Below are 27,578 nucleotides of genomic sequence, written 5' to 3' on the forward strand. Positions count from 1 at the left end.
CATAGCTTATTCTCTGAAGTCAGTCCTAGCTGTGTTTGAGGGCACTCAGCTATTTATTAGCTCTATGACTTTTGGCAAGTTACTTAACCTCAATTTTCTCATCTGTAGAATGAGAATAATAACACTGTTTACCTCACATGGTAAATATTGTTGTGTGGATTAAATGAGGTAGTGCATAGTACCTAGTGCATCATGAAGTCCTGAAAGTGACATCCATTATTGTTGGCTACATCTTTGACTACACGTGCCTTATTTGTTCCCAATATCTTTCCACCTGAGTTTCAACTCAGATGTTCCTTTAATAGGGGAAGTGAAATATACCAACATGTACATAATTTTGGATAAATTAAGGAAACGTCATGATGGATTTGAACAAAACCAAGTTATTGCATAAATTTCTCCTCATTCCAAGATTTATAAAGTATCATTTTATGTCTCCTTCGTCATTTCAGCCACTTGTTTTTATAGGCTTTTTATAAGGCCTGACCCTACCAATCCTATTTGCCCACACACGGTCCAAGCAGAAAAATCATAATGAAACACATCTTGCCATTTTAAACACAGGGCTTTATTCTCGATGCATTCAGAAAATATAAGCTAGACACAAATACTTTGGACAACAGGACGTAGGCCACCTGTTACTGGATAGGTCAGCATTACCATTATTCTGTCTTATAAGCACAACATGGCAGTAGCTAGTAATATTAATACTAAAGAATAATTCTTCACACTTTTATGATGTGAGTTTTTGAAGTTCTTTCATATATGGGTTTTTTTGTCATTTTGTTCTTTTTGCTTTTTCCAAATTGACTGAAGTTAAATTGAAGCACACTAAGCTGCGTGTTTTCAGATGATTAATTAAAACTGTAGAAGCTTTGCAACCATACAGGTCCCTTTACCACAACCAACCCGCTAGCATTTATGTCATAGTTGTCATATATTTATATCTACATAAACTGAGAACCCCACTAAACAGTGTTATAATCTTGGCTTTCAGCTGTCTTAAATATTTTAAAGAATTCAAGATGAAAATTGGTCACGTTTTCCTGGTCACTTTACATGTCTAGTAATTTAAGGTTTTGTCCTGGACCTCATGAACGCTATGCTGTATAGACTCTGATAGACTCTGAAGAATGCTGATGTTTATGTTTTAGGATGCAGTCAACCCACTTAGGTTTGGACTGAAAGTTCTGTCTCCCCTTTCATGAGTGGTGGTTCAGTTCTCTAGTTTGGGTCTGTTTCACACATGTGTAGCTTAGAGATGAGCCTGAGAATTCTATGGGTTCACTCACAGAATTAGAGGACCCCCCTTTTCCGATTCTCTCAGCTCTAGCTTTCTTCCTTTATTCTCCCATGACCAGGAGCTCTTTTTCTGATCTCTCTGACCAGGAAGATGAGAGTTTCTGTCAGAGTGTCAGTATGTACCACCTCCACAGCTCCTTGCCTCTGTCTTGCTCTGAAGACAATACTGCCAGGAAAACAACCAGGACATTCATCCCTGCTGTCTCTCCTCCAAGTGTTGGCTTTCCATCACAACTTGAGTTTCTTTACTTTTCAAAAGTCTCAGGTAGTTGTTCTTTTGTATTTTGACAAGTTCTTTATTTTGATCAGCAGGAGAGAGATTTTATAGTATGCATATGCCACCATGCTGAATCTGGAACTTGTCATTTATTCTTTTAGTGATTTTTTAAATATTAATCCTATGGTATCAATGTGAGAAAAACCAGAACTAAAGCCAAGATCTCTTCACCAGGGTCCGAGTGAACCATGTTGCTTCTCCTAATAATCTTAGGGAACATTTGCAGTCAAGTTTTACTTCTCTCCAAACTCTGTTGTCATTCTAGTGAGCGTCCTTTAAGATCTTTTGTTTTAATGTAGTCATGCAGCTCTCCTAGAGCCAAGTATGTTTGTTCACACCCAAAAGAGCATGATATGTGTGGCAGTTTAATTATAAACACCATATGAGAACATCCTTGCCAAGTCTGCATCAAAATTGGCCACTAAACTGAGCAGTCACATAGGGTTTTTTGTGTGAAGGGCTTTTTGTGTTTTGTTTTATTTTTAACTTATACTGTTGCCTTTTATTGAGCCTCTTCTGTAAGCCAGGACTGTACTATATCACTTCATCTAAACCTCAAACCAACTGTGAGATGGTATTCTTCCATTTTTGCTTAGAGATGGAAGCTCTAAGAGGTTAAGGAACATCCTGAAGACCCTCCAGCTAATTAAGTACTAGAGCTGAAACACAGGTCTTTCTGACTTCAAAGGCCCTGCACTTAACTCCTTTGTTACCCTGGCCTCCTGCATCACAGAGTTTTTTGCTTAGCAGCTATCAAGGGACAATCAGGTTGTGGCTCTTTATTAAATATGTGTTATGTTTTTCTTCTCTTTTTTTTTAGGAGCTCAGTGATGCCCTTGGAATCAGTATTGCTGGAGGAAAAGGAAGTCCCTTAGGAGATATCCCAATATTTATTGCCATGATTCAGGCCAGCGGTGTGGCTGCACGTACACAGAAGCTTAAAGTAAACAAAAGGGGAATGGTGAAGTGCTAACAGCATGTGGTGGGGTGGGAAAGGAAGTTGCAGCCGTGGGCACTTTGTTTAAAGTTAGAATTCCAACAGCCATCAGAGACCCATGCTGAGGGCAAAATGCGTTGAAGAAAGTTTATACCTGAAATTCATTAGGTCCCTGGGCATATAAAAATATTATTGTTTGTATCAAAGCTTCTCAAAAGAAGAAATTGCAGCTCATTCGCAAAGGCTCCCATATTGTTTTTTTTTTAGCAGCTCATTCCACCCAAAATTGATTTTCACCTGAGAGAGATTTTACCTTAGAATCTTCCTTCAACCAAAAGAATCAACATTCTTATGATTTTCCTCCATTGCCCATTAATCTTAACCTAGGTAGAAAAATAAAGCAGAAAATATTTCGCTTCCTCATTAGAGCTTTAGTGAACAGTTAATTTGTACATCCTATTATTACTGGCGAATGGATGTATGAAACACCACCATTACCAAAATACAAAAGTGGCCTGCCGTGCCTTGTAATAATCAAATCTGACCCCCTTCTTGTTTCTCTGATTGGTCTGTATTTGGGGAAAGCCATAAAAATTCCTCCTGCTTCTGGAACATGCATACACAGTAGAAACACAGACTCTTCACAATAGTGACAAATGGGAAATATGACTTACAAAGAATTTTAAGCATTCTTCTCAAATTTAATTTTTCTTAATGATAGTGATTTTCTACCACTTTTGTACTTCCAGGTTGGAGATCGAATTGTCAGCATTAATGGGCAACCTTTGGATGGGCTGTCTCACACGGACGTGGTTAATCTGCTGAAGAACGCCTACGGGCGCATTATCCTGCAGGTACTGCGATCAATGGAACTCGCAGCTGCGCGAGGCAGATAAGTGGCGTGCAAAAAAGATTGAGCGTCACTGGCAGTAGGCATCACCGCCCAGCAGGATGCTTGCTGATGTGAATTATGAAGGTTGAAAGCAAGAAATTATTATTTTTATTCAGAAATTCTTTAATGCCACCCATACAGGCAGTGAGCATGATTATATGAAAGCATAACAAGGGGAGAAAAATTACTCTCTGCTTCACATGATAAATCAACAAGGCTTTTAGCTTCCAGTGTTCTTTTGTAAATCAGAGTTTGTAAGGAATAGGAAATGATTTCTTTTCTTATGCCCAAAAACTGTTACTGAACTGCCCAAGTGCTGTTTCTTCCACTCCCTTTAAAAGAAGGGAGAAATATAATGCTGTTTTTCCTATTGCATAAGTGATTGCCAACCCTGTTAAACTCTCACTGCATAGTAGTCATCGACTAGGGCAGACAATTATTTATCAGTCGTGGTCCCCAAGAGTATTGTCCAGAGGCACAGAGAAATATACCAGGAAGTAAAAATAAGGTGTGCCGTTGATTACCCCTCCTTATACTTTTAGCATTTCAGATGTCTCTGAGATTGATACCGTGTAGTGAGAGGCAGCATCTTCTTCAGAGGTGGCGTTAAATGGTTTATAGGTAAAAAGACTAAAACCCCCCGTTAAGTACCTTAGAGAGAGGGCTAGCCAGCTCCTCGGATCATTCTAGCCTTAGGATAATAAGTTTGAATTTAAAAAAAAAAAAAAAAAAAACGTTACTTTTGGGAGAACCAATTTGTGGTGCTTATTTCTCACATCTCAATTGTCTAAGTGCCAAAACAGACATTAAAAAGGTAAATGGCTTTCAGCACGTATGAAGGGAATCAAAAATACTATTAGTAGTTTCAAGAGAGTTTGTGATTCGCAATATACTATTCAATGATTTGAGTCCCCAAGTTTCTGCTGAGCACAAACCAAAACACTATGTGAACTGGCTTTGGAGTCGGCTTCCCCACTCCTACTTGTCCTCACTTTCTGTGGAAACTTACACGGTTACCTCACATTCCTCTCCCTCTGCCCTCATCAGAGCCTGCAAATCCTTCACTTTTTCTTGGTCGCTGTGTTTCCTTTCTTTTCGAGTTAGACTGACCCCTAGAGGCCCTAGGGGCAACTATTCAACCTCCCAGCCATGGGCGGTTAAGTTATAATTGTAAGAGGAAATTATTTCAAATGATAACTAGGGCAAGACGAAAAAGTTCCCTTAGCAAAATCTGGTATTATTGATATTTTCATACACCAGTATAGTGTTTTCAACTCCACCTTCTTCACAAAGAAATGAGAAGACACAATGTAAAATATTAGCTATTAAAAAGTACCTTAAATGAAAATGAACTCATGCTCTTCAATGTAGAATTAACACTTCATTCAGCCTTATTGCCACTATGAACATGCTTTTGAAGGAGTTCTTTATTTTTCTTATTTCTGTATGTATTTTAAGAAGAAAATGATATTTGGTTTCAGAATGTTCTCTTGCATTAATCACATTAGTTGGTGTTATTTTTTTTTAATATGTTATTAAAAGCTTAATAGAATCCTTTGGGATTTTGACGATCGCAATGTACAGTTATGAGTTTGGAGCATATGTGCTGCCAAAGGCTTTAGACACAAAGCTCTTATATCCTGCATCAGATGCCTTTCAGTTGCATAGTGTACTCACTTTAATTAAAACAATGTGCACGGAGTAGTACCAGCAATACAGTGATCACAGCTGACTTGTCACTAGGTAATTATTTTTATTATCAGGTGAGTCAGCCCATTGGCAGAGTAGTAGAGAAGGTCAGATAATTGTGTCTGACGATGTGGAAAAGACTTATTGTCAGTGTATCATGCGAAGCAGTCAGCAACTGCTGATTGCATAGGGAAGATTAAGGTGTGGGTCAGCAGACTGCAGGGTGGAGAAGGGGAAAAGGGTGGGAGAGACAGCCAGCACTCCTGGAAGCTTGTCCCCACAGTTTAAATTGCTGTCTCTAGGTGTAATAACGAGGTAGATATTTCTGCCCTTAAAGTCTGATGGTTTCTCATTCTGATTATAGATCGATCAGTGGAGATAGATTTGGCTATGAGGGGTCATTTTAAATGTTCCCAATTATATTTGCTTCTGTAGTTTGATAGTATGCCGGTTCAGCTCTTTTGCCTGTGGTATTACTATAAAATCGTTTTTGAACAAAATCAGGTAACCCAGCCTCTCTGCTAAAAAAAAAAAAATTTAACTTTTTTTTCGAGAATGTGAAAGATAAAAAGAGCATATAAAGGATTTTTATCACTAAAGGAACTTGCGAGGCTCATTCTGGGTACGTTAAGAGATTTTCCAGACATTTTAGAGCATAGGAGAATGGGCAGATTTAACCAATCTAGGAAATTTAGGAGAAGGTTATTAGGAAAGAGAACATTATGTTTTGGGACATCTAGGGGCCGAAATGTCCAGCAGGCATGGGCAATGTACTGTTGATGGTCGGGGGCTAGACTTTCGTGCTAGAAACAGAAGGGGTAAATAAAACCATCCAAAGTTTTTTAATGTTGGCATCTCCACTGCCTGACACAGTATACCTCAAAGATAATTAGTTGAATAAATGAATGAAAACAGTGGAGACAAAGACAGAGGACAAAGGGTTGGAGTTAGCAGCAAGTAGGGAGGACAGAAGAGAGTCTGAAATCGGGGACACTGATTAAGGGTCCAGTAGTTGGAGAGGTCCTTCGAGGGCATTTTCCAGAGCACAAAAAACAAACAACAAACAAACCTGATGTAAGAGGGCCCAGCTGCTGGTTAGAAGAGAGAGACATGCCCTACTTATTAAGATAATATATAGAAAACAGTGACGTCTCTTGTAAACCTTAGATTGAAAATGAAAGAGAAAAAATAAGATGCCGGATTAATTCAGGAGATCCAACAAATAGGAGTTGCAAAAATAAAAACAAAAATAACAGAAATGACGTAAATTCTGCTTAAGGTCCATTAATCAGCAAGCAGGAGAAATAAAACAAGATCGATACCTGTATACATTCTAAAATTTTCAAGGAGAAAAGTATAAGCTACTTACAGAAGAGCAAGAGATTCAGATGACACCGGTTACTTCAGGATGTACTCCAACAAAAGAGCTAAGACAGAAAGGGGAGCGAGCAAATCCAATGCTAAAGAACAGTGAAGTCCCAGACAGCTGTGTAGGAGGCACAGAGAACAACTTGTCCAAATTGGAGCAGGAGGAGAAGAGGGTTCCAAGAGAGACGCCTCTGAATTAGAGAGAGAAAAAAGAGAAACAGATTATCTCATGTTTAACTGAATTAGAAGTTTGAGATCAGTTGGGAAGTATGGGGCTGCATTAATGATAAGTGTATTAAAAATTAGACAAAATGAGATAATTATTAACTTTGGGGAAAATAAACTTCTACCAAAAAAGAAAGTGTAATCATAGTTTGATAGTTGGCTCAGTATGAGTAACATTTATATAAACATTCTAAGATGTTATAGTAAAACCAGTCCAACCAAGCATCTTGATGATGCATGAAATATTAGTAGCCTGGGGTTTGGGATGTGTTGGTGGAGAGGAAAATCTAAGAGTTAAATACTTATCTTCTATAATAGGACATGATCAGATAATATTTAGAACTGAAAAATCAAGAAACAGAAGTAAAAGCATGTTTTTTAGAAATATGGAAGCAAATACTAGAAGAAACAGCTAAAATGGTTGAGATTAATTACTTTAGGGAGTGAGAATCAATTATGAGGGAGCAAGGAGTCAGGGGACTCTTCACCAAATACTGTAGAATCATTTTTATTTTTAAATTATACATGAATAAATTTGATTTTTTTAGGTTGAAATAAAAAACAAATTATTAGAAACTGTCAGAACTACAGAGGTATATTTAAAGAAACATAGGAAACAAGTAAAACTTAATATAAAAGTTAAGTGAAAGAGTTTGGAAAATTAAATTTTCATCTCAGACTAAGGAGTCGACAGGTATCTTCAAGATAATAAATTTCAAAATAGGCTCATAAGCATATTATTTAGCTTATACCTATAGAATTGAAAAGAGAAAAGTTTAGCGAGTCTCTAGGGAGTGAGAGTGTTAAATTTTTAATCACGTACTACTGTTTAATTTTTTATCACATGCACAGAAAAAGGAGTCGAGGATACAATTCCTAGAAACTAAGGGAGAAAAGCATTTCAAGAATAGCGTACTTACCAGTGAGGCAGAAGTAAATGAAACTGCAGAAAAGTCACTACAAGTGGCAGATAAATCACTAGCAATATTTAATATAATTGAGTTCTTTCTTTTATAGTTGGTGTTAAATCAGTAGGGAGCAAAGGAGTAGTTGGGAGCAAAGGAGATAGAAAAGGTAAGGATGATGTTACCTCTAAAAAGAAATTTTGCATGGGAGGTTGAGTCTGATGGCTTCTCTTTTAGGATGCTTTCTAAGAATGAATAGTGAAAAGATTTTGATATTTGAGAGAGGTGCTTAAACTTTAGCATGCTCTAAAGTCACCTGGATAGCTCGTTAAACACAAATGCTGGGTCCCACCCCCAGAGCTTCTGATTCTGTAGGACTGGGGCGGGATCCAAGAATTTGCATTTATAACAAGCTCTCAGGTGTTGCTGATACTGCTAGTTCAGAGACCAACCCCAAGACCCCCTGGAGTAGTACATTATGTAGGGAGGAGTAAAGGTTTGCACATGTTTTTCAGTATGCCTGGACTACCCATCTCACCCAACCCTCATTCCCTCTTTTTAAATCTTGGGAAATCCTTTGTTTAGAAATTCTTTAACCAGAAATAGGGAGTCAGTCACCGCCCCAATCATAAATTTATTTAAAGTAGGGACAGTGTCTGTGCCTCCAGCCCAGGGCCTGGCCTGGAGCAGATGCCTAGTTAAGTGTTGGTTACACTGAGTGGGTTGTTGGGCCGTGCTCATCAAATTGAGGGACATGAACTTATAAGAACAAATCAGCAGTTACCGATTTGGTCCAGAAAAATTCCAATGGAGGAGAAAGATGGATTCGGTTGGGAATTAAAAAGGTATGTGGTAGAATGTGCAAGCATCTAAAGGCACATGTGAGTATCATTAAGGGAATGGCTGTGAGTAGTTCTTAACCTTGGTTGCACAATAAAATTGCTGATTCCATTACCGGTTCCTGGGTCTCACCCCAGCAATTTAATTGGTCTGGGATGTGGTATGGACATCAAGATATTTTAAAGCTTCCCAGGTGATTTTAATGGGTAGCCAGGGGTAAGCTCTATGGGGTTCATGATGGATAGAAAGCTAAGTGATGCCAGGAAGGGAGTGATAAACTCCAGGAAGAAGACAGAGCTAAAGGTTTGAAAGCTGAAATGAGGACCCTGTGGAAATTCTGTAGGACAGGCAGGCATTAGTGTCATAGAAAGTTGTGCATTTTGAATCCTGTCACTTAAGTCTTCAGTTTCTGTAAATAAGGGTCGTAGCTCAAGGTTGCTGTGTGAATTTGAGACGTAATGTTTAATAAAAACAGTGGATTGCAAATGGTAAGCATTAAGTAAGTGGTACTTTATTACTTTCACTATAATAACATAGGCTCGGAGTCAGATGATGCTAAAATTCTTTTTACAATCCTGAAAGTATAGTGGTTTTTCCAGGTGGCAGTTGAGGTGTGTGCCACTAGATGGTGATATGACTAGCATTCACTTTGCCCCTTCTTATTTGACTTCAAATATTTGACACTTCCATATATTTTTTTAAAGACGCGTTAAAATCAGTATATTCTGATGTCACTAGAATCAGTGTCATGAGATTATAATAAAAACTTTAAGCATATGTGCTTTCTACTTCATAAAGTTACACCAAATGCCAGGCCTGGAACAAGGCACGCTTTTCTTGATCTTTAATGTGTCCCCATCTTAAGATGCCAGCTTCCTCAGGGATCACTCTCACTCAACAGCCTTCCTGTCTGTTTTCAGCATATCTGCACTATGGATCTAGGATCCAGGCTGAGTATGAGTGCTGAGTTTGTATTTCGTACTGCAAGATTTGGGTACTAACAAATCTGAGGGCTAAGCTTACTCCTTTACAGGAGTAAAGCAAGGAGCTCAAGCTTTTGTTCATTATACTATTATATTTACCTGGAAAATATTTTGATTTCTCAATTCTCCGAAACATAATCCACCCCCCATACCCCACCCCACCTCAACCCTGTTTTTTATGGAAAGGTACTCGTCTAGGGTTTGTGCAATAAATACCTTTGCTTTATTAGTCAATTAGAAGGTTTACTAAACATGCATTGTTCTACTATAGAATATACAATTCTGATTGAATTTAGTTTTGCTTTTAATCTAAATTATTAACTATCACAAGGAGGTTACAACATTCCTGGCTGGAAACCCACCCTTCCCTTTGGGGTGTACTATCTTATCTCTTTATCCCCTAAATTCCACAGGGCTGCAGCCTTCCTTAGCGGGCCTGTCTCCTTCTAAAATGTACTTTCAATTAATCTTACTTTTTCTCAAAAAAAAAAAAAAAAAGCCACAAGGAGCCAAGGTACTGAGAAAGCATATCAGAATAAATACCTTCGTACAGTAAAGCAGTCTGAGGAGACAAAATTTAAGAAGGAAATTTTGGAGGGAGGACACAGAGTGAGGGGGAATTACATTGAGAGGAGGAAACATTTTGAATGGGAAACATGCTTATTGGTTCTTCCTCTTCCACTAATTCAAAGGTCTCCACATGCCCCTGAGGTTCAGAGGATAAGGCTTCTTCCCCATCTTTCATTTCACAAGTCTCCCCGCCTTAAGTGGAGTGACTTCATCCTTCTCTTTCGTTTCACAAGCCACCCTCTCCTCAGGTGAAGGGATTTCCTCCCCGTCTTCCTTCAGGTCAGTGGCCTCACTCTCCTTAGGGAGGCACTTATTAAATGTTTGATCATAATAAGTTTGAGGAGGATGTGAGGAAACAAAGTACTTTCGTTAAATGCCTGGTGAGAGTTTAAACTTGTGCAACCACTTGGCAACTTAGATCTGTTCAACTTAATATGTGCATACCCGTCACCCAGCAGCTTCATATCTAGTTTCATACCTTAAAGAACCCCTCTCAAGATGTCAGTAGAAGCTCTATGTGCAATAACAAGGAGAAACATAAACTTAAAGGACCTACAGGTTTTGAACTAGGTTAATGGTTTTGAAAGGTGAGTGGGAAGCAGAAGAGACATCTGCCACATCTCCAGGTCCCCAGGTATGAAGGATGAGAGGAAAGATTGCTGACCCACGTAATGTAAAAAGCCAGACTATAGGCCGCCAATCTCTAGTTGGAGCTGGCCCTAGCTGGGTCCAAGGACTCCAGACACCCTGGCTCTAGAACCACACATTCGAGTTGCACAGACCTAATACCCCAATACCTCAAAGCCTCCCTGCCTTACCCAGGAATCCAGTCTTGCCCCACTCCTCTTTCCACTTTGAACGGCATGTGTTCACATCTGCCTCCCACGCTAAATGACATAAATCGCAGGCCTGTTTGTTGGAGGGCAGGGAACACATTTGCTTTTCCTTGGTTTCCTCTGCTCCCAACTCTATCCTCGGAACCTACCACAGAAGTTTATACCCAAGAATCAAGATTTATTTACCTTAAAAAAAAAAAATGAATGTTTCATTAGCCTGTTTGCTTTCCCCCTTCTTCAAAGCACACAGATAGACCTCTCCTAGGCTTACTTCCATATTGTTCAGTCCCTGGTGTTGGGGGAAGAGCACTTCAGACGCAGGGCTGAGCCAGGACGCGTAGACCACATCTTAAATTTGTATCCAGCTGAACACACACACCCTTCCGAGATCAGATTATCCACTTTCACAAGTCAGTCGGTGGGAAGACCAATCAACCCTGAGACCAAGATGGTTCATGCAAATGCCTTGGGCCTGTAAAGTCATCTGGGGGTGACAGGTTTCTGCTCTCTTTAACATCCTGTAAAAGACAAAGCTGTCAGTGAAATTCCTTTACATTTCCCATTCAGCCCCTTAGGTTCTACCTTCCTACAAAATAGGCGTGGGCCTGGATAGCTCCAAGGATCCTAGCCGTGTCTCTAGGATTTAATATTATCAGTGGTTGGGAGGACCTTCTAATTTCAGGGTTTGAGAGTAAGCAACAGTAAGCAAAACATTCCTCCTATGTTTTGGAGGAATGAGTGTTTTTCTGCAACATGGTGCTAATTTTTTTTTAATTTAATTTATCAAAAAGAACTATGTCTTTGGTTTTATAATTTATATGGCTGATTTCATGGACTCTTAAAAGTATGTTCTCTTTCTAAAAATTAAAAAGCTTTCTTGCTAGAGCATCCATGAGTATATATCTCCCACATCCCAAATACACTCTTTGTAGTATTGGTGGTGTGGCATTTTCCCTCCCATTGCCAAGCACACTTCGTGATGATCTTCTGCTCTATTTGCAACTGCTGTCAGACTATCTTTTTACCCCTTTTCCTTCCCCACTTTATATCTAGACTGCCAAGTACCAAGTCTCTACCCTCACACTGGGCAATTTGCTTCATATCGCATAGGATTAAGAGCACAAGATTAGAGAGTGAAGTGGAATGGATTTGAATCCTTGGAAAGTTACTTAACCTCTCTGCTCCAGGTTCTTCTGTCTGTAATATGGGAAAAATAATGGTACCCACCTCTGTAGGGACTCAAAAAAGTGCTTAGCATAAAGTAAGTGCTTCGTTTATATTCAGTAGTCGTAGTGCTGTTATATATTGACTAAACGAGCTAGTAAAGAAAGGAACAGGTTACTATCAAATCTTGACTTTTGAAGGTACTCTAAATATATGTATATTACTGACTTTCTTCCTCACTCCCATAATGGATGGTCTGTTTTATAGTCGGCTGAACATATATGTCCAAATTCCTACCAAGTATAGAAATCTCTTTCCCCACATCCCAAATTGGTAGATTTTGAGTCTCTATTTGAATGCTTGCTTTGGTGGGTGCTCATGTGCCATTCCATTCTGTAACTGCCTTAATTATTAGATTTTTTTCTCTCCTTAAAAAGACCTAAAACCAATCTTCTTATAATCTGTATCAGTCTCACTCTGTTCTGTGGAAATGCAGAAAATTGAGTGCCATAATCCCAATTTTTTTTTTTAAAGAAAAGTTTTAGATTTATTCATTCACTCCACTAATACTCATTAAACAATTGTTATATGCCAGACATATTAATATTGAGAAGCAGCCCTTATCCCCATGATTCCTGCGATTAGGTGGGAAAGATAGTCACACAAATATGTATCGTCACAATGTGTGAGAAATACTTCAAGGGTGCTATGGAGAGGAAAACGGGAGAAATTAATTTAAATATGAGTAGCCAAAGAAGGCTTGCATAAGGGAAGTGACTTTTAAGTTGATGCCAGTCTGACTGCTTTGGGAGCTAGGGAGACACTTGCAGAGAGAGCTGGAATGTGGGGCGAAGGGAAAGGAAATAGATGGGATTAGATGATAGGCAATGAGAGGACTTTTGTGTGTATAATTAGGGAATCTGAATTTTATTCCAAGCACAAAGAGAGACCACTGAAAAGTTTTGAGCAGGGGAGTGCCCTTACTATTGTATATTTAAAATGATAACCAGCTATTGTGTGGAAGACAGATTGGAAGACGATGAGTGGAAATTCCAGTTAAAAGGCAGCTGATGATGATGATGAATTGAATTAGGGTGGTCACCACAGAGATGGAAAATAAACAGATTTGAGAAATACTTTGGAGGTCAGCTCCAGAGGACTTGGTGATAGATTACATACGGCAGGTGAGAGAGGGAGTTTGCAGGTTGATATTCAGAGAGTAAGCACCTGTACGGTTATCAGCCTAGCTTCCTTTCCAGCTGGACAATCACCAGCCAGTAATCAAGTATGTTCAATATTCCGCCTGGTGGATTTCTAATTAGGCAGCTGGAGAGGCCATCTACTAAGAGGAGGAAAGCTAGAGGGAAAATGAATTGAAAGGATTCGGTTGTTGAATCAAGAGTTTGGATTTGGTTGTGTTAATTTTAATAAGCCCTTGAGATATTAAAATGCAGATGTTAAGTTGGCAACTGGATATAATGACTAGGCTGGGAATTGTCAGCACGTTGTTGGCATTTAAAGCTATGGGAATGTATATTCTGTCACCTAGACCCTGAACGTGCAAGTGGGAGGTAGGCCCAGAACTGAGCCACAGGGGGTGAGTAGAATAGCAAAGAGTTAGAAAAGTGGGCAGTAGGAGGAAGAAAGCCAGAGAATGAGGGTCATGGAAGTTTGGGCCAGGTGATGGGGATGCAAGCTGGAATGGAATGTGTTTATGAGGGTGGTGTAGGTTGAGAGTGGGTAAGATTACAAAGGTCACACACAAAGACAACTCCTCCAATACACTTGCTGTAGGGGAGAGTAAGAAGGGCTGGTGGTGAGTGGAGAGGCTCTTGTGGTCAGGGGGAATCTGTCATTTCCTCTCTCTGTTTTATCCTAAATATTCCCCCAATTTGTTCAGTTGTTTTCTATATGACAGTATTTCCAGAAGATTGTATAACTCACGCTTAGCAGTGTTTTCCCCCAATTCAAGATGCTCCATCCAGAATGTATTCTGATCCGGGGGGGTGGGGCCGGGGCCAGAGCTGCTCTGTGGCTTTCCTTGTTCTAAATATTAACAGATGCAACTAAGCTTACAGGTTTAGGCAGCCGTGCCCTCTGTTGGTTTATTCTGAAACTGCAATCAAATTGATCTTTGCACTACTGTCAAGCTAAGTCCTTTCACTCTGTACTTGTGCACTGAGTATTATAACATAGAAGAACAGTTGATCAGAAGCAGAGGTCGCCCAGAAGCTCTTGAGAAAGAAGCTCTGATAACTCTAGGTAGAAGACAACTCCAGGCTAAGCAGACAAGGCCAACTTTTATGATTCCTATTTAACAAATGAAGTCGAAACTCAGGTACAGCATCATTTAAGTGGCAGAAACTGAACACCAGAACTCCATTCTGTGTCCTAGTATGGGCTGTCAGAACTATACCATATTTCTTCTGAGTGCTTTAGAATGATTTTTGCAGGATAGAAATATATAAAGTGAATGTTTAAATGTTATTCTGCTATACTTGGGACCATCTAAAAGGCAACTCATAGGGAGTCAGAGATATTTGTTCATTCTTTCATTCACCAACTATTAATTGAATAGCCGCTATATGCCGGACACTGTCCTCCATAACAGGGATACAGTAGTGAATAAAACAGATAAACTTCCTGCCCACACATTCTAATATGAAGTGACAGAGAATTAATAAGGTAAAATATACCCAGTGCGTTAGTAATGGTGGTAAGGAGGAAACAGAAAGCAGGGAAAGAAGACATGGAATGTTGGGACAAGGCGCTGGTGTGGAAATTTTAGTTCGAGTGACCAGGGAAGAGACTTTAATGACCTGAGGGAAGTGAAGGAGCTAGCCACACAGATGCTGAATGTAGAGCATTTCAGGCAGAAGTCACAGCAGTTGCAAAGCACTGAGGTGGAGATGTCTCTGGCACGTCAGAGGACCAGCAAGGAGGCCAGCCTGGCTGGAACCAAGTGAACGCAGAGAATACTAGGAGAAGAGGGCAGAGACATAACTGGCAGATCTACATTTGACCTTGTAGTAAGGATTTCAGTGTGTGATCCCAGGAAATTGGGTTTCCTTTGGACGGTTTTAAGCAGAGGAGTAAAGTAATCTCTATTTTAGCAGGACCATTCTAGCTGCCATACACTGAAAGGAAGAGGGGCAGAACCAGAGAGACCAGTGAGGAGGCTGTTGTAAAACTCCAGTCAAGAGATAATTCCATAGAAAGACCAGTAGAATTTTACGAGGATCGAATATGGTTTATGAGAGAAAAAGTAGTCAAGGGCGACATTAAGACGTTTGCTGGAACTGCAAGAATTAAGTTGTAGTTACCTGAAATGAGGAAGGCTATGACAGCAATGGAGGTGGTGGGGCTCAGTGTGGGACCTATCAGGTTTGAGATACCTACTGGACATCTCGTTGCTGATTGGATATTATGGATCTAAAGTTAAGGAAGAGGTGGTGCTGGAGATACAGATTCAGGAATTATCATTATTCTATCATATAGATGGTATTGATGAGATCAGATGAGATGACTAAGAGGATACGTTTAGATGGAAAAGATAAGAAGCTCAAGGACTGAGCCCTCTGATAGAGGATTTCAGGGATACGAAGGAATGGCCAGAAGGTAGAAGGGAAACTAGTAAAGTGTGGTGTCATGGAAACCAAATAAAGAAAATAGTTTAAGAGAGAATAATCCATGGTGTCAACTGCTTCAGAATAAGATGGGGACTGAGGACTGACCATCGAGTATAGTATGGTCTCTCTAATTCTCCCTTGACTTATAGTGGATTGTCTTGTTCTAACTTTTCCCCCAGGTTGTAGCAGATACCAATATAAACGCCATAGCAACTCAGCTTGAGAACCTGTCTACGGGCTACCACCTTGGTTCACCCACTGCTGAACACCATCCACAAGACGCAGAGTGAGTGTTCTAGACGCAAAGTGCCTATTCTGTGTATGGGCAAAGCTCAGTGAGACCTTTTCCAGGTTCTAGAGTGTGCTCTCTATGGGAGAGGAGGGGGAAGGTGCACGTTACCTTTTCTGATTCCTAGAGAATCTCCAAGAGAGCACCAGGGCTTTCTTATTTCTCACAAAGCTTCGTTTCACCATATGTATTCTCAGCAAACTGTTGTTACAGGGCCTGCACATCCTGCATCTGGTCACTTTGACATGGTGCCTGTGCCTCCTCCCCTAAGAAACCTTAGATTTGCAGCCCAGGTGTACCCTGCTTTGCTATGCACAGAACCAGGCTTCCTTAGTTTTCTCAGTGAAATCTTATTGTTATACTTGCTGGCATCCTTTATTAAAATCAGTCATTGCAGTGAAAATTGCTCATTAAAACAGTGTTTCTCTAACTCGAATGTGCATAAGAATAATCTAAAGAGCATATTTAAAATTGCTAATTACCCTGGCCCCATTCTCAGAGATTCTGAGTAGGTGGTCTACAGTGGATTCTCCTGCATAATTTTGCTACCAATAGGCAGAGGATCCATGCTTTGTGAAATGGGCCTAAAGTTATACTTCTCAGTGCCGCCAGTGCCTAGTTGCACTAGGTGCTAGATGAGTGTTTGTTGACTGATCTGAATGGTTTATTGGTCGATCTGATGATCACAGCCATTTCCAACTTTTTCCTGGTAGTTCATCACCTTAAATGACACCTTTGAGTTCAGTTTTCTTGAGAAAACAATATTAAACTAAGTTCATTATACTATTTTCTCATTATAAGAGTAATAAATGCATGCTATGAAAATATAACAAATACATGAACGTATAACATTTTCAAGTTACGATGGCCCTTTCCTTAAAAAAAAAAAAAATCAGGACCCTTATAGGAAGAATAGTATACTGTTAGCATTTTTTGATGTGCCCATCTTTTTTACAGTTCCACAGCTGCACAGCTCCTGGCAGGTTGAGAACCACTAGCTTAAAAGAATTTAAGTCACCTATAATCCAACCACTGTTAACATTTGGAGATTTTTTTTTCTAACTAGTCTTCTATATGAAAAATTAAAACTACTTGAAAATGTGAGATAAATGAATGCAAACTCCAGCTGATGTTGCCAGTTGGGAAGTAGAGCTGCATTCCTTCCTCTCCCCCTAAAAACAGCTCTCTAGTTGTGAATAGGCACATTTACAAAGGCCTGTAATGATTTGGTGGCCTCCAAGGGCTAGCTCTAAAACAATGATTTTGGACATCTGAGTTCCCGTTTCAATATCCTTGGAAATGGAAGCAGTGTTTGAAAGAGGAAACATGCATCAAATTCATGTCTAGCTAGTGGGTCATTACGGAGGGTACTTACAAGGCCACAAAGTGATGAAAAGTAGAGCCTTATTCATGACGTCATTACCATTCAGCCGTAGGGGATAGTTCATCATTATTTCAGCAGATATTTACTGAGTGCCTTCCCAAGGCTAGACACTGTACAAGGGCTGAGTCCTGAGGACTCGAACTTAGAAACATAGGTTGAAGGCACTCAGGGAACTGCCAAGAGAACTGGAAAAACAGACCCATAAATCCATGGTTTTAAAAGCATTGATAATATAAGAGAGCTACATTCAGTGAGATAGATAAGTAAGCACAGGGTCCTGTGAAACCATGGAAGAGGGATTTATCTCAATTAGGGAGTGTACTTGGTGGCACTAATGCTGAAGCTGAGTTTTAAAATAATTGAGCAAAGCAGGAGTGGCCTTCAAAACAATCAACAATTTATATAGCATACACATTCAGCGATGACTATGGCTGCCTGCTATAAGCAGCCAGTAAGCACATCAACAAATAACTGGTATCAGTGTGAACCAGCTAAAAATCAAGCCTAAAATAAGCCAGGTAAAATTGAGAAGGGGGAGAAGGAAGAATACTATAGTTAGGCAGAACAGCATATTCAGAGGTTGCTTATATCCCAGTTTTGCAAATTTTTCTAAATATGTAAATGGCTGAGTTTATGTCAGATGGCTCTGCCTCTCGGACATGCATGCCACCACAAAACAAGTGATGCTGCGAGTATACAAATATGAACCTACTACAGATAAGATGTCAGAGTTCTTTTCGGTTTTTACTCTTTGGACAACCACACCTGGGAATAAAAAACTGGTGCTAGTTAAGCTTAGATTTAATTACTTGAGCCCACATAGGTAATTTAATTTTTAGACATGTTGTTTCTGAGAGAGATGACTTCCACACTGGACGAAGCTCTGAAAATCTAAATAATACATTCGAAACAGATTGTTTTTATCCATTTTGCTTTACCTTGGTTTCTCTCTTCTCTCCTGGATTTCAGTTCTCATTTACGCAGTCATGATCCTGAATGAGTTTGTGACAGGCACAATGCATAGTGCTGGGAATACTCCAGTGACGAAGACTTAAGGGGTTCATGGTCTGATAGAGGAGAAAGATGGTTAAGTAATCACAGTACGATATAACGAGTGCCATAATGGAAATCTGGACCAAGTGCAAAGGGAGCACAGGAAAGGGTGCGGGTGACTCTCACAAGGTCATCAGGGAAACATCACATTGAAGGTGGCTCTTAAAGAATGAGTTTCTACCGTACATGGAAGTGGTAGAGCAGGTGTGCTAGGGTATCCAGGAAGGAAAGAGCGGCAGTTTACTGAGCTCTCGGGCTGCTGTCACCTGTTCTGGACAGAAGTCCACCTGCAGATTGGTGGTCTACACTAAGCTAAGGTAATACCCTACCTCTTTGTCTCCAGGCACATTCTTCAAGGATGTAAAGACAACTCCATTCAGCTTGAAAATAGTAAGCTTGAGAGTTAAAAACTAAGCATATAGAAGAGTACTTTAACAATTTCAGCATCATGACTTTATTTTTAAATTAAAAAAAAAAAACTGGGTTTTATAAAAGAGAAACCCCAAAATCATCAAGAACATTGGTCATTAGCCCTGCATGATATGGGAAAATTTTTAAATGCTTCTAGATTGTTCTTTGAGAGTTTGATTTAATTAACTGACCTTAATAGTTTCGCAGTATGAAAGTCTCTCTCAAATCTGTGTTCTTCCATTAAAATGAAATTCCTTCTCAATATCTCTTCTTGAATTAAACAGCATGCATTGTGTTTTCAGAACACCTCCACCTAAGATTATTACTTTGGAGAAAGGCTCTGAAGGATTGGGGTTTAGTATTGTAGGGGGTTATGGAAGTCCCCATGGAGACCTGCCAATTTATGTCAAGACTATATTTGCAAAGGTATTTTTTTCCTTTTTACTGTACTTTTTTTTTTTTTTAAAATCAAACCTAGGCGAGATTTTTTTTTTTTTTTAAGTGTTTTGCTTTATTCGGGGCTATACCTGGATGTATACATGTATGCTTATTTCATTTAATCTTATATAAAATTCCTACACCAGAGTAGTAAAAGACAAGTTCTTTTATAATAATGGAGTCACTAGAAGTATAGTTTTCTTTGGACCCTATTACAAAAGTAGCTGCTAACAGATTTTAAAGAGTGTCTTCTTTCACTAGCACAATATAAGGAGCACTGCCACACTCTGTGCAGGCTGCCCTTGCAAATATTGCTTTGGGATAGATGATTTGGCTTTCTCTTTTAAAAGAAGATAACACACCAGAGGGCCAACATGGCATAAAGCTTTGTACAAGCTTGAGATCAGTGCTGCCTTAACCGCTGCCCATCAGGACGCTTTAGTTTAAGGTGATTTCTCTCCTACAATGCTCTGCAGGATCGGCTGGATAAATGAGACTAAGATTAGATAATAGTGTTTTTCAGGAATTAAGTATTCCAATGCATCCTACTTAATACATAGGTCATGGTGTGCACGCCTGTAGATTGCGCTTAGATAAGTTACTTTTAACTTCATTGGGATTTTTAAAGTCGGAGTTTAATTTTATTATAAAGTTTTGAAGATCTCTGAAAATATTTAGTATTAATATTACAATTTTATTCTCATTGGTTTTATCACAGTCATTTGTTTATTAATTGATTCGATTGCCTTTAGCTTTATTTTCCTAAAGAAACAAAGATCTTCAAAGGAAGAAATAAGATAGATACCTTCTCTTTCTAGAAGGCTATACTATACTTTAAATATAAGTCCACTTTTACCTGTGCAGATTTTATCACCTGTTAATTGAGCCTAACCATGGCCAGACCTAAGCCTTAAGTCATTAGGCATTTGCTTTCGAGACACGTTAGGCACCTGCAGATGTACCCACCTTTTTCCACATATCTAAGATGCCTACTAAGAAAGCATGTTATTCTCAAACACACATCTGCTGACTTGGTGACAAACAAAACAGGAGTGAGGAGGCAGATTAGAAACATTCTGAATAACAGTACTGCCCCAGTCTGATCACTTCCAAAGTAGATAAGCCACCTACAGACCCTCCTTTTCCTAAAACAGCATTATAAGTACTTGTGATGATTATTCTTTTAGGGCATTATTATAATTGTTTTTTAAAGAGCCAGCTATGTAGGTAAGGATAGTGGAAAGACTGCAAAGTTAGCCTCCACCTTTTAGCAAGTTGTGCCTGTGCCTCCGTAAAGTCCCTCCAGAATTTTGTAATCACCAGCTCACTTCCTAACTGTAAGTAAATCAGCTGTGGTCCAAAGAGAGGAATGGTCAGCTTCTAAGGCTTTTTGACCTGAGGCCCAGAGTTCAGCAGTCTATACCAACTGCGCCTGTCCACACATGCACATAGACTGGTGGGGCCAGAGCCAGGCACCTTTTGTCAGGTCACCAGAACATACAGCTGAAAGTGAAATGGCCATGCATTGCTGGTGGGTTGTTTTTGTTTTTGTTTTTTTAAAGAAACCACCATCAAATCACAGTGGGACAACAGTAGTGGGAATAATGAGTGGACTAACGCTCACACAAAATGCTCTTTTCAAAGGTCCCCATCGAAAGTGGTCATTTAGTAAGCACTTATGTAAGTAGTAATGTACTGGTAAATATCGAATATCTTTGGTATGTTTTAATTTTTAAGGAATAGACCTTTTATGTAAAGTGAAGCAAACCTGAAAATGAAAAGCTCTGAATTATAAAAAAGAAAAAGTTCTAAGGCCTAGCTAATAGCCTACTTAGTTCATTCAACCCCAATAAAAGAATATTCCAATGCAAATAGTTACCATTATTTAGTTAGTTCCATAGAGGAGTTCACTATAATATTTCATTTGATGACTTTTTCTTTCTTTTTTTATTTGTTAGAGTGAACCAATATATCTAAATTTAAAAGTTTTCTGAAAAGAATCAATAAACCAAGAACTAGCAAAGGAGTTTGTTTTTTTTAATAGTAAAGTCTTTCTACAACAAATCTGACACTAAGCTAAAAATTTCCCCATAGAAATTTTGAAGATCTAGAAACTATAGCTACATGCTTTCCATGGTTTTTTAATACTGAACATATATTCTTTAAAATGTTAGTCTTTTCAGGTTTCTGGATCTTAGATATCCACAGGGCGTGGGTTTTTATGTGACTTTTTTGGTGTCCTAAGCCTCGTTTAATAACTCTCTTGCTCAACTAAGAAATTAATTTGGCCCATCAAGGTCCTTTTTCCCCTTCTAGGAATATGAAGCATCACAGGCACTTTGGGTGTATAAGATTTGTGAGACTTAGTCAATCTGATAAAGAGGCTGTCAGGATCATCCATTTTCTTTCAGTTGTTTGGTTGGAAACTTCAAAATCAAAGCCAACTTCAATCCTCTCAGCAGCTGAATTTTACCATAAACCAACAAAAGTTAGGCCTAAAGACTTCAACAGCCCTGGAAATTTAGGGAGCAGTTTTTCAGAGCCTATGAAATATGAAAGCGTAAGTTTGACCATCGCCAGAGTATCATTTTGTTTTGCTATCACCATTATTGAGTAAATACCGTGTAATCCTTAGAACAGGTGAAAGATAAATTAATAGATACCTATTTAACAGCACAGGGAAGGCTAAGTGACCAAGTTGAGATACATCAAGTGGGTAAAAGCCACATTTCTGAACCAGACGGAGGCCTGTCTGTGAACCAGTTTCTTCCTTCTCTGCTTAGTCCATAAATGCCACACTGATAATGTAGGAGAGGAGATACAGATCAGTGGTAATTATCAAGTAAGTACGACAAAACCTGAAATAGTGTACAAATCCTATAAAGTTGAAAAATCTTTTTTTGTATTACTGAAAATGAAAACTTGAAGGGCTTAACATGCCTTCTAAAAAAACAAATTACACAGATATCTGAGGTTTACTGAAGCCCTTAAATCTTAGCATATAAAATTTAATAAAGTCAAGTTAGCCAAGTACTTCTGATTGTACTTATTAGAGTTACTTGTTTATTCCTGTCTTTAGTGCAGTTAGCATACTTTCTTAAAAGAAAAAAAAAAAGATTTGAATGAAGTTGCAATTTAATTTTGATGTTTCCCCCCCACCTACCCTCCGCCAGTATAGACCTGGTTTTGAATATTCTTTATCACACTTTTATACAGGAATTCCACCCTTTTCACAGTTTTGAGATTCTAGATAATTCACCCACCACCTCAGGACCTCCTTGCCATAGGTGGACATAGGTCTCTGGAGCATTAGTGCTTCTTCCAATTTTAGTATATGTGCTCCCGTAGCAAGCACACATCAGTGCTTCTTAGCTCAGCTTCTGAATGCGACAGTCAGGGTCTAGGTGCCTGTGGGCCTCAATTAATTTCCCCAGTAATTTGATATCATTTAGAAGACTCAAATCACTAACTTTTCAAGGAATTTTCACAGTTACCCAGGCAGATGGAGAAAGCCTCCTATAAATTGTTTTCTAAGTCTTTTCTTTCCTTACCCATTCAAAATATTTCTAGAAACATGGAATTTTTAAATACTCAGTGTTAGTATGAAAAAAGCCAAGTTTCACTTGCTTTGTGCCATTTTGAGGAGCCATGCATGACTGGGTATGTAATGAAAGTAGTCATTTAGAAACCTATTTAGATATCAAAGATAAATAAAGTCGAAGCTTTTGAATATAATATTGCAGTATTTTAGAGATGTTACACTTTTGTGTATTTACATATAGAACAGCTTTATTGAGCTATAATTCACATACCATACAATTCACCCATTTAGAGGCTACACTTATTTTTGACAGATCCCCACAATGCTGATAGCTTAATAATGCAACAGGGAACGCTATGTGGCGGTGGTATTGACAATAAGACTATCACCAGATTCGGTTCTGCCTTTATTTGTGTATTACATATTCATGAATACGACATGATATGACATTCAAATTCCATTTAGCACTTAATTTTGAAATAAGGTCCTACTTGTGTTAAAAGAAATATGAATGTCAGTACATTTCTACTAGTATGTTATTTAAACAATGCATAATTATGGTTACTAGTCAACCATTATTCAAATAACATATCATGCATTTTGTTAATTTTCTTAAAAGCATTACCTAGAAATGACTTTAATTGGCAGTTTTTAAAGTTACTCTTTGAATATGCATACCATAATATTAATATTATCGGAATGTTAATTGCACCCTGGATTAAACTGGAATGTTTCTTGTTTGTAGGGAGCAGCTGCAGATGACGGCCGATTGAAGCGAGGTGATCAAATTTTAGCTGTTAATGGCGAGACGCTAGAAGGTGTTACTCATGAGCAAGCTGTGGCCATTCTCAAACGCCAGAGAGGGACTGTAACCTTAACTGTGCTGTCGTGAGCCTTGGGTCCTGATCACAAGATAGATGTTGTAGAATATCCATAGAAAGATGAAGTTCTGAGAGAGGATGCAAAGCAACCTCAACTAAAATCCACCTTTATTCTTACCATCTCATCCTTTCTGCTCAGGAGAAATGGCTGAGGTTTCACGTGAATTTCCTGAATCAGTTGTCACCTCTCTAATGTTTCCCAGCATCTGTCAGCTCTTGGTAAAGTTAATTTCTAAAACTCGAATGAGTCTTATCTGCTTTGCATTTAGCATCGATGTTTATCAGCTAGTTATGACTGGTTCTGATTATATTTGCTGAAACTGGAGTTAGCAACTACTCATTCCTTATTCCCTTCTCTCCCTACTGATATGGAAGCTTAACAGTAGCCTCAGATTTCATCTGATGAACAGAAACAAATGTTAAGCAACTTGTCATCTCACTCATGATTTAGTTATGCTAATTGTCTCTTCAAGTGCGCCAGAAAACATTAGCAGTGTAATTAATTTACCAGTGATCCCCATGATGAAATACCAAATTCTCCTATGGGAAATTACTGTGCTCTCTTCTGTACAGCTTACAGTCAAATATGTCTCAAATTCATTTCTCTGGATAGATCTTTATACGTTAGTCATTGGTGATTATGATGAGTCAATTTGCAGGCTGTAATCTAAAAATTCTGAAAGGCCTTTTAATTGTTTTTTTTTTTTAGCTACATAAATGCATACCACTGAGCAAAAGCACCTTATTCTCAACAGGAATAATTAGCATCCATGTTGTGAATTCTGACAATGCTAAATTATGTTCAAGTCCAGGAAGTTCATCTGGAATTAATGGCATCTCAGTAGGCGGCCATTATTCCCACCCCTCAGTCTTCAGACAAGGAGATGGAAATTCCAGAACCACACTGCAGCGACCAGCAAGTTTTGCCTTAAGCCAGATGAGGTCTGGGCGGCCTTGGCCTTGTGGAGCATGAAGTAACAAGTTTGAGTATCCTTCCTCTTGGCTCCATACTGGTCATTCTAGCAGCACAGACTGTAGCAACGTAGATGAAAGCAGTGTACTTAGCCACAAAGTGACTGAGCAAATGAACTGAGCCTAGGAATTACAATGGCTTCTTGGCTGATGTTTCCTGGTCTCCAGGTTGCCTCCCATTTACTGTAGTTTTGCATGCTGACAAAGCAACTACAGCAGAAAATACAAGAATACCTTTAAAGATTAGTTAGGGACATTTTATTCAGGCATTAGCAGGGGAAAAGGGTGGGTGGAGGGGAATGCGTATCAGTGACGGCTTTTAGGTTCTTCCGTAAAAAATGAAGGATAAGCAGCAGGATCATTAATGGAAGTAGTTGACATTATTTAACTAAAACACAATGCTGCAAGTGATTCACAGTAATTATCAAAAGATAATGGGCTCTAATTTAAAATATTATTTAATAAGTATAGATTTTAATTGAGAATTCTCTGTGAGTAGATGTAATCACAAAGTGCATTAACTCTTGTTGGAATATTTTGTGGCTATTCCAAAGTATAGAGTGCCTAAATTTTATGTTGGAAATGTCTTTCATGACTAGTATTATTAAGTTTTCTGAAATTACACATAGCTTTTCAAATTTCTAATGTATCCAAGATATGTTGTATTGTTAGGATCTTATCTTTCAATGCATGAGAAGCTGTCCACCTCAGAACAGTCTATGTTAATTGTATCTGCAAGAACACCTTAGGCAGCCATGAAGAAATAAATCCCAATAAAACTTGAACATGCACCTTAAAAGAATATATATATATATATATATATATATATATATATATATACATAATACTTTTGAAATGTGATCCTGCTTGATTTTGATGGACTGGCCATTAAATGCACATTTTGAAAATACATAATTGTTGGGTGTCTTTACACATTATCCTTTTAGGTCACATTACTAAAAGTCTATTGATAAAGGAAATGTGATGCTTTTTATTTTTTTGCTGCAGTAAATTGACAGAATTAGTGCTTTTCATAACTCCTTCTGTCTCTACTTGCATGACTAATAAATAATTGCCTTGCCAAAAAACCTTTTGCATCAGAATTTATTGACAAACTAAGAGGATATGAAGATGGAAATTTGTGAAAGGAGTAGTTCTCATAGCCACATAGATCATTTTAGCCTCATCATTTGGGCCATTTACATATAGTAATGATGTCACTAATGAGAGCACAAGACGGAAGTAAACCAGGAAAAATAAAATTGCTGAATGTTTGTATGTACAAGATGTTGCGATTCTAAATAAGTGTAATTGCCTATGGAACAAATGGAGTCTTACTATATATGAAAAAGTTGGATTTCTGCATCTGATTTTATTTTTTCTTACAGCCATTTTGTTTCCTAATAGGAAAAAAAAAATTCGACTTTTCACAAAGTTTTCCAATGTCCTATTAAAATCTGAGATTCATTAATAGCTGTCTCGTGTATTAATTGCCAGATGTATTGTCAGGCTATAGAACAGATGTTTTACAAAGAAGTGAGTATAGTAGTCCAAAAGTATTACACAAACATTAGCAAAAAAATACTTCTTATCCTATTTAGGGAAGTGGCTTGAAATTAGACACTTATACTGGTGATTTGTGGTTTCAATCAGTAATGACCCTTTAAAAATATTTTTTGAGTGGCTTATCTCAGAACTGTTGCCCCAAATCAGCAAAGTGTATAACTGATTATAATGGCATGGGCTTGAGGAACTAGAGCCTGTACCATCAAAAAGTAGCAACCGAGCTGAGACCAGGACTTCCGTCATCAGCCATGCCACTGAGATAGGGAGTAATACCAACTCCATCCTCCTGCCCTCCCACTTTGGAACCAGGCAAGGCACTATCGGCCCTTCGGCAAGGAATTGCAGGCTGCTGTTTTATTTATCCCAGCCACACTACCCTTCTTCACACCCATTTACTGTCTAAGAAGTCCGTCTTCACCTACCAGATGATAAGCTTCTTTGGAAACAGACATTAGGTTAGATTCATCTTCATATTAATTCTATCCAGTATACTTTGCAAATATTCTGTCCCATCCGTAGAAATTTTGAGTCTTTTATTATATCTCCCATTTCCCTCTGCGTTCATGTTTTCCTTTACCTCAGGAGTCAGCAAATTTTTGGTGTGAAAAACCAGATAATAAATATTTTAGGCTTTGTAGCCCTTTGCAGTCTTTGTCACAACTACTCAACTCTGCCATTGTAGAGTGGAAGCAACAATAGGCAGTACATAAATGACTGAGTCTGGCTGTGTTCCAATAAAGCTTTATTTACAAACACAGATGGGCCAAATTTGGCCCACAGGCTGTACTTGGCCCCCTGGTTCATATACTTGATTGAACATATTTTAAGACATAGTAGTAGTTTAATATCTTTGTCTTCTATAGTATTCCATCATCTTTGACATTCCTGGGGTTGTTTCTATTGATTTGTCTATCTTCCTAATTATAAATGGATCTTATTTCTCAAGTAACTTAAGGTGGGTCTGATGCAGCCTTAAGTTTAGGGCTAATTTTGCTCCACTATTAAGGCATTATTTTGAGAATTCTTCCTAATGCCTGCATACTGTGAGGTATTTCCACTCTGACCGGTAGAAATTATTCACAGCCCTGTCTGAACTGCAGGTGATTCTTTTTTGGCCTTGAGGAGTTCCCTCTCATGTGAGTGCAGATTAGTATTCTAACCGAGACTTAAGAGGATCCCTCTCTGGATCTCTGTGGCTCTCTCCTTATGCAGCTCCCTCTTGTCCTGCACTCTGCCTCACAAATTCTAGCCATCTTGGCCTGTCTGAACTTTGCTCTGTCTTCTACTCATGAAGTCTATTTGACTCCTGAATGTTGTCCTGGATACCTCCTCCTGGCAGGAAAGTGGGGCGACTGTGGTAGACCTTACCGTTTCCCTTATTTTGGGGGTCAAAATCCTGTGCTTCCTGTTGCTGTTGTCTAATGTC

At 38.7% G+C, this 27,578-nt stretch overlaps 1 protein-coding gene across 6 annotated transcripts in view; it reads left to right on the plus strand.

Annotated features, from left to right (window-relative positions):
• Window positions 1-26,057, plus strand: part of PATJ (PATJ crumbs cell polarity complex component) — a 287,089-nt gene extending 261,032 nt beyond the window's left edge. For 5 of the 6 annotated variants that reach the window (XM_039887878.1, XM_039887916.1, XM_039887888.1 and 2 more), the window contains 5 exons: window positions 2,400-2,522; window positions 3,266-3,370; window positions 15,797-15,903; window positions 19,057-19,180; window positions 23,479-26,057. In XM_039887878.1, the coding sequence (XP_039743812.1) occupies window positions 2,400-2,522; window positions 3,266-3,370; window positions 15,797-15,903; window positions 19,057-19,180; window positions 23,479-23,625 (606 nt within the window). In that variant the 3' untranslated portion in view covers window positions 23,626-26,057. The remainder of the gene's footprint in view (window positions 1-2,399; window positions 2,523-3,265; window positions 3,371-15,796; window positions 15,904-19,056; window positions 19,181-23,478) is intronic. The other variant, XM_039887926.1, reaches the window with a different exon arrangement.
• The last annotated feature ends 1,521 nt before the right edge of the window (window positions 26,058-27,578 follow it).

The sequence above is a fragment of the Pteropus medius genome, unplaced genomic scaffold (assembly GCF_902729225.1).
Source record: "Pteropus medius unplaced genomic scaffold, Ma_sr-lr_union100, whole genome shotgun sequence".
Lineage (NCBI taxonomy): Eukaryota > Metazoa > Chordata > Mammalia > Chiroptera > Pteropodidae > Pteropus > Pteropus medius.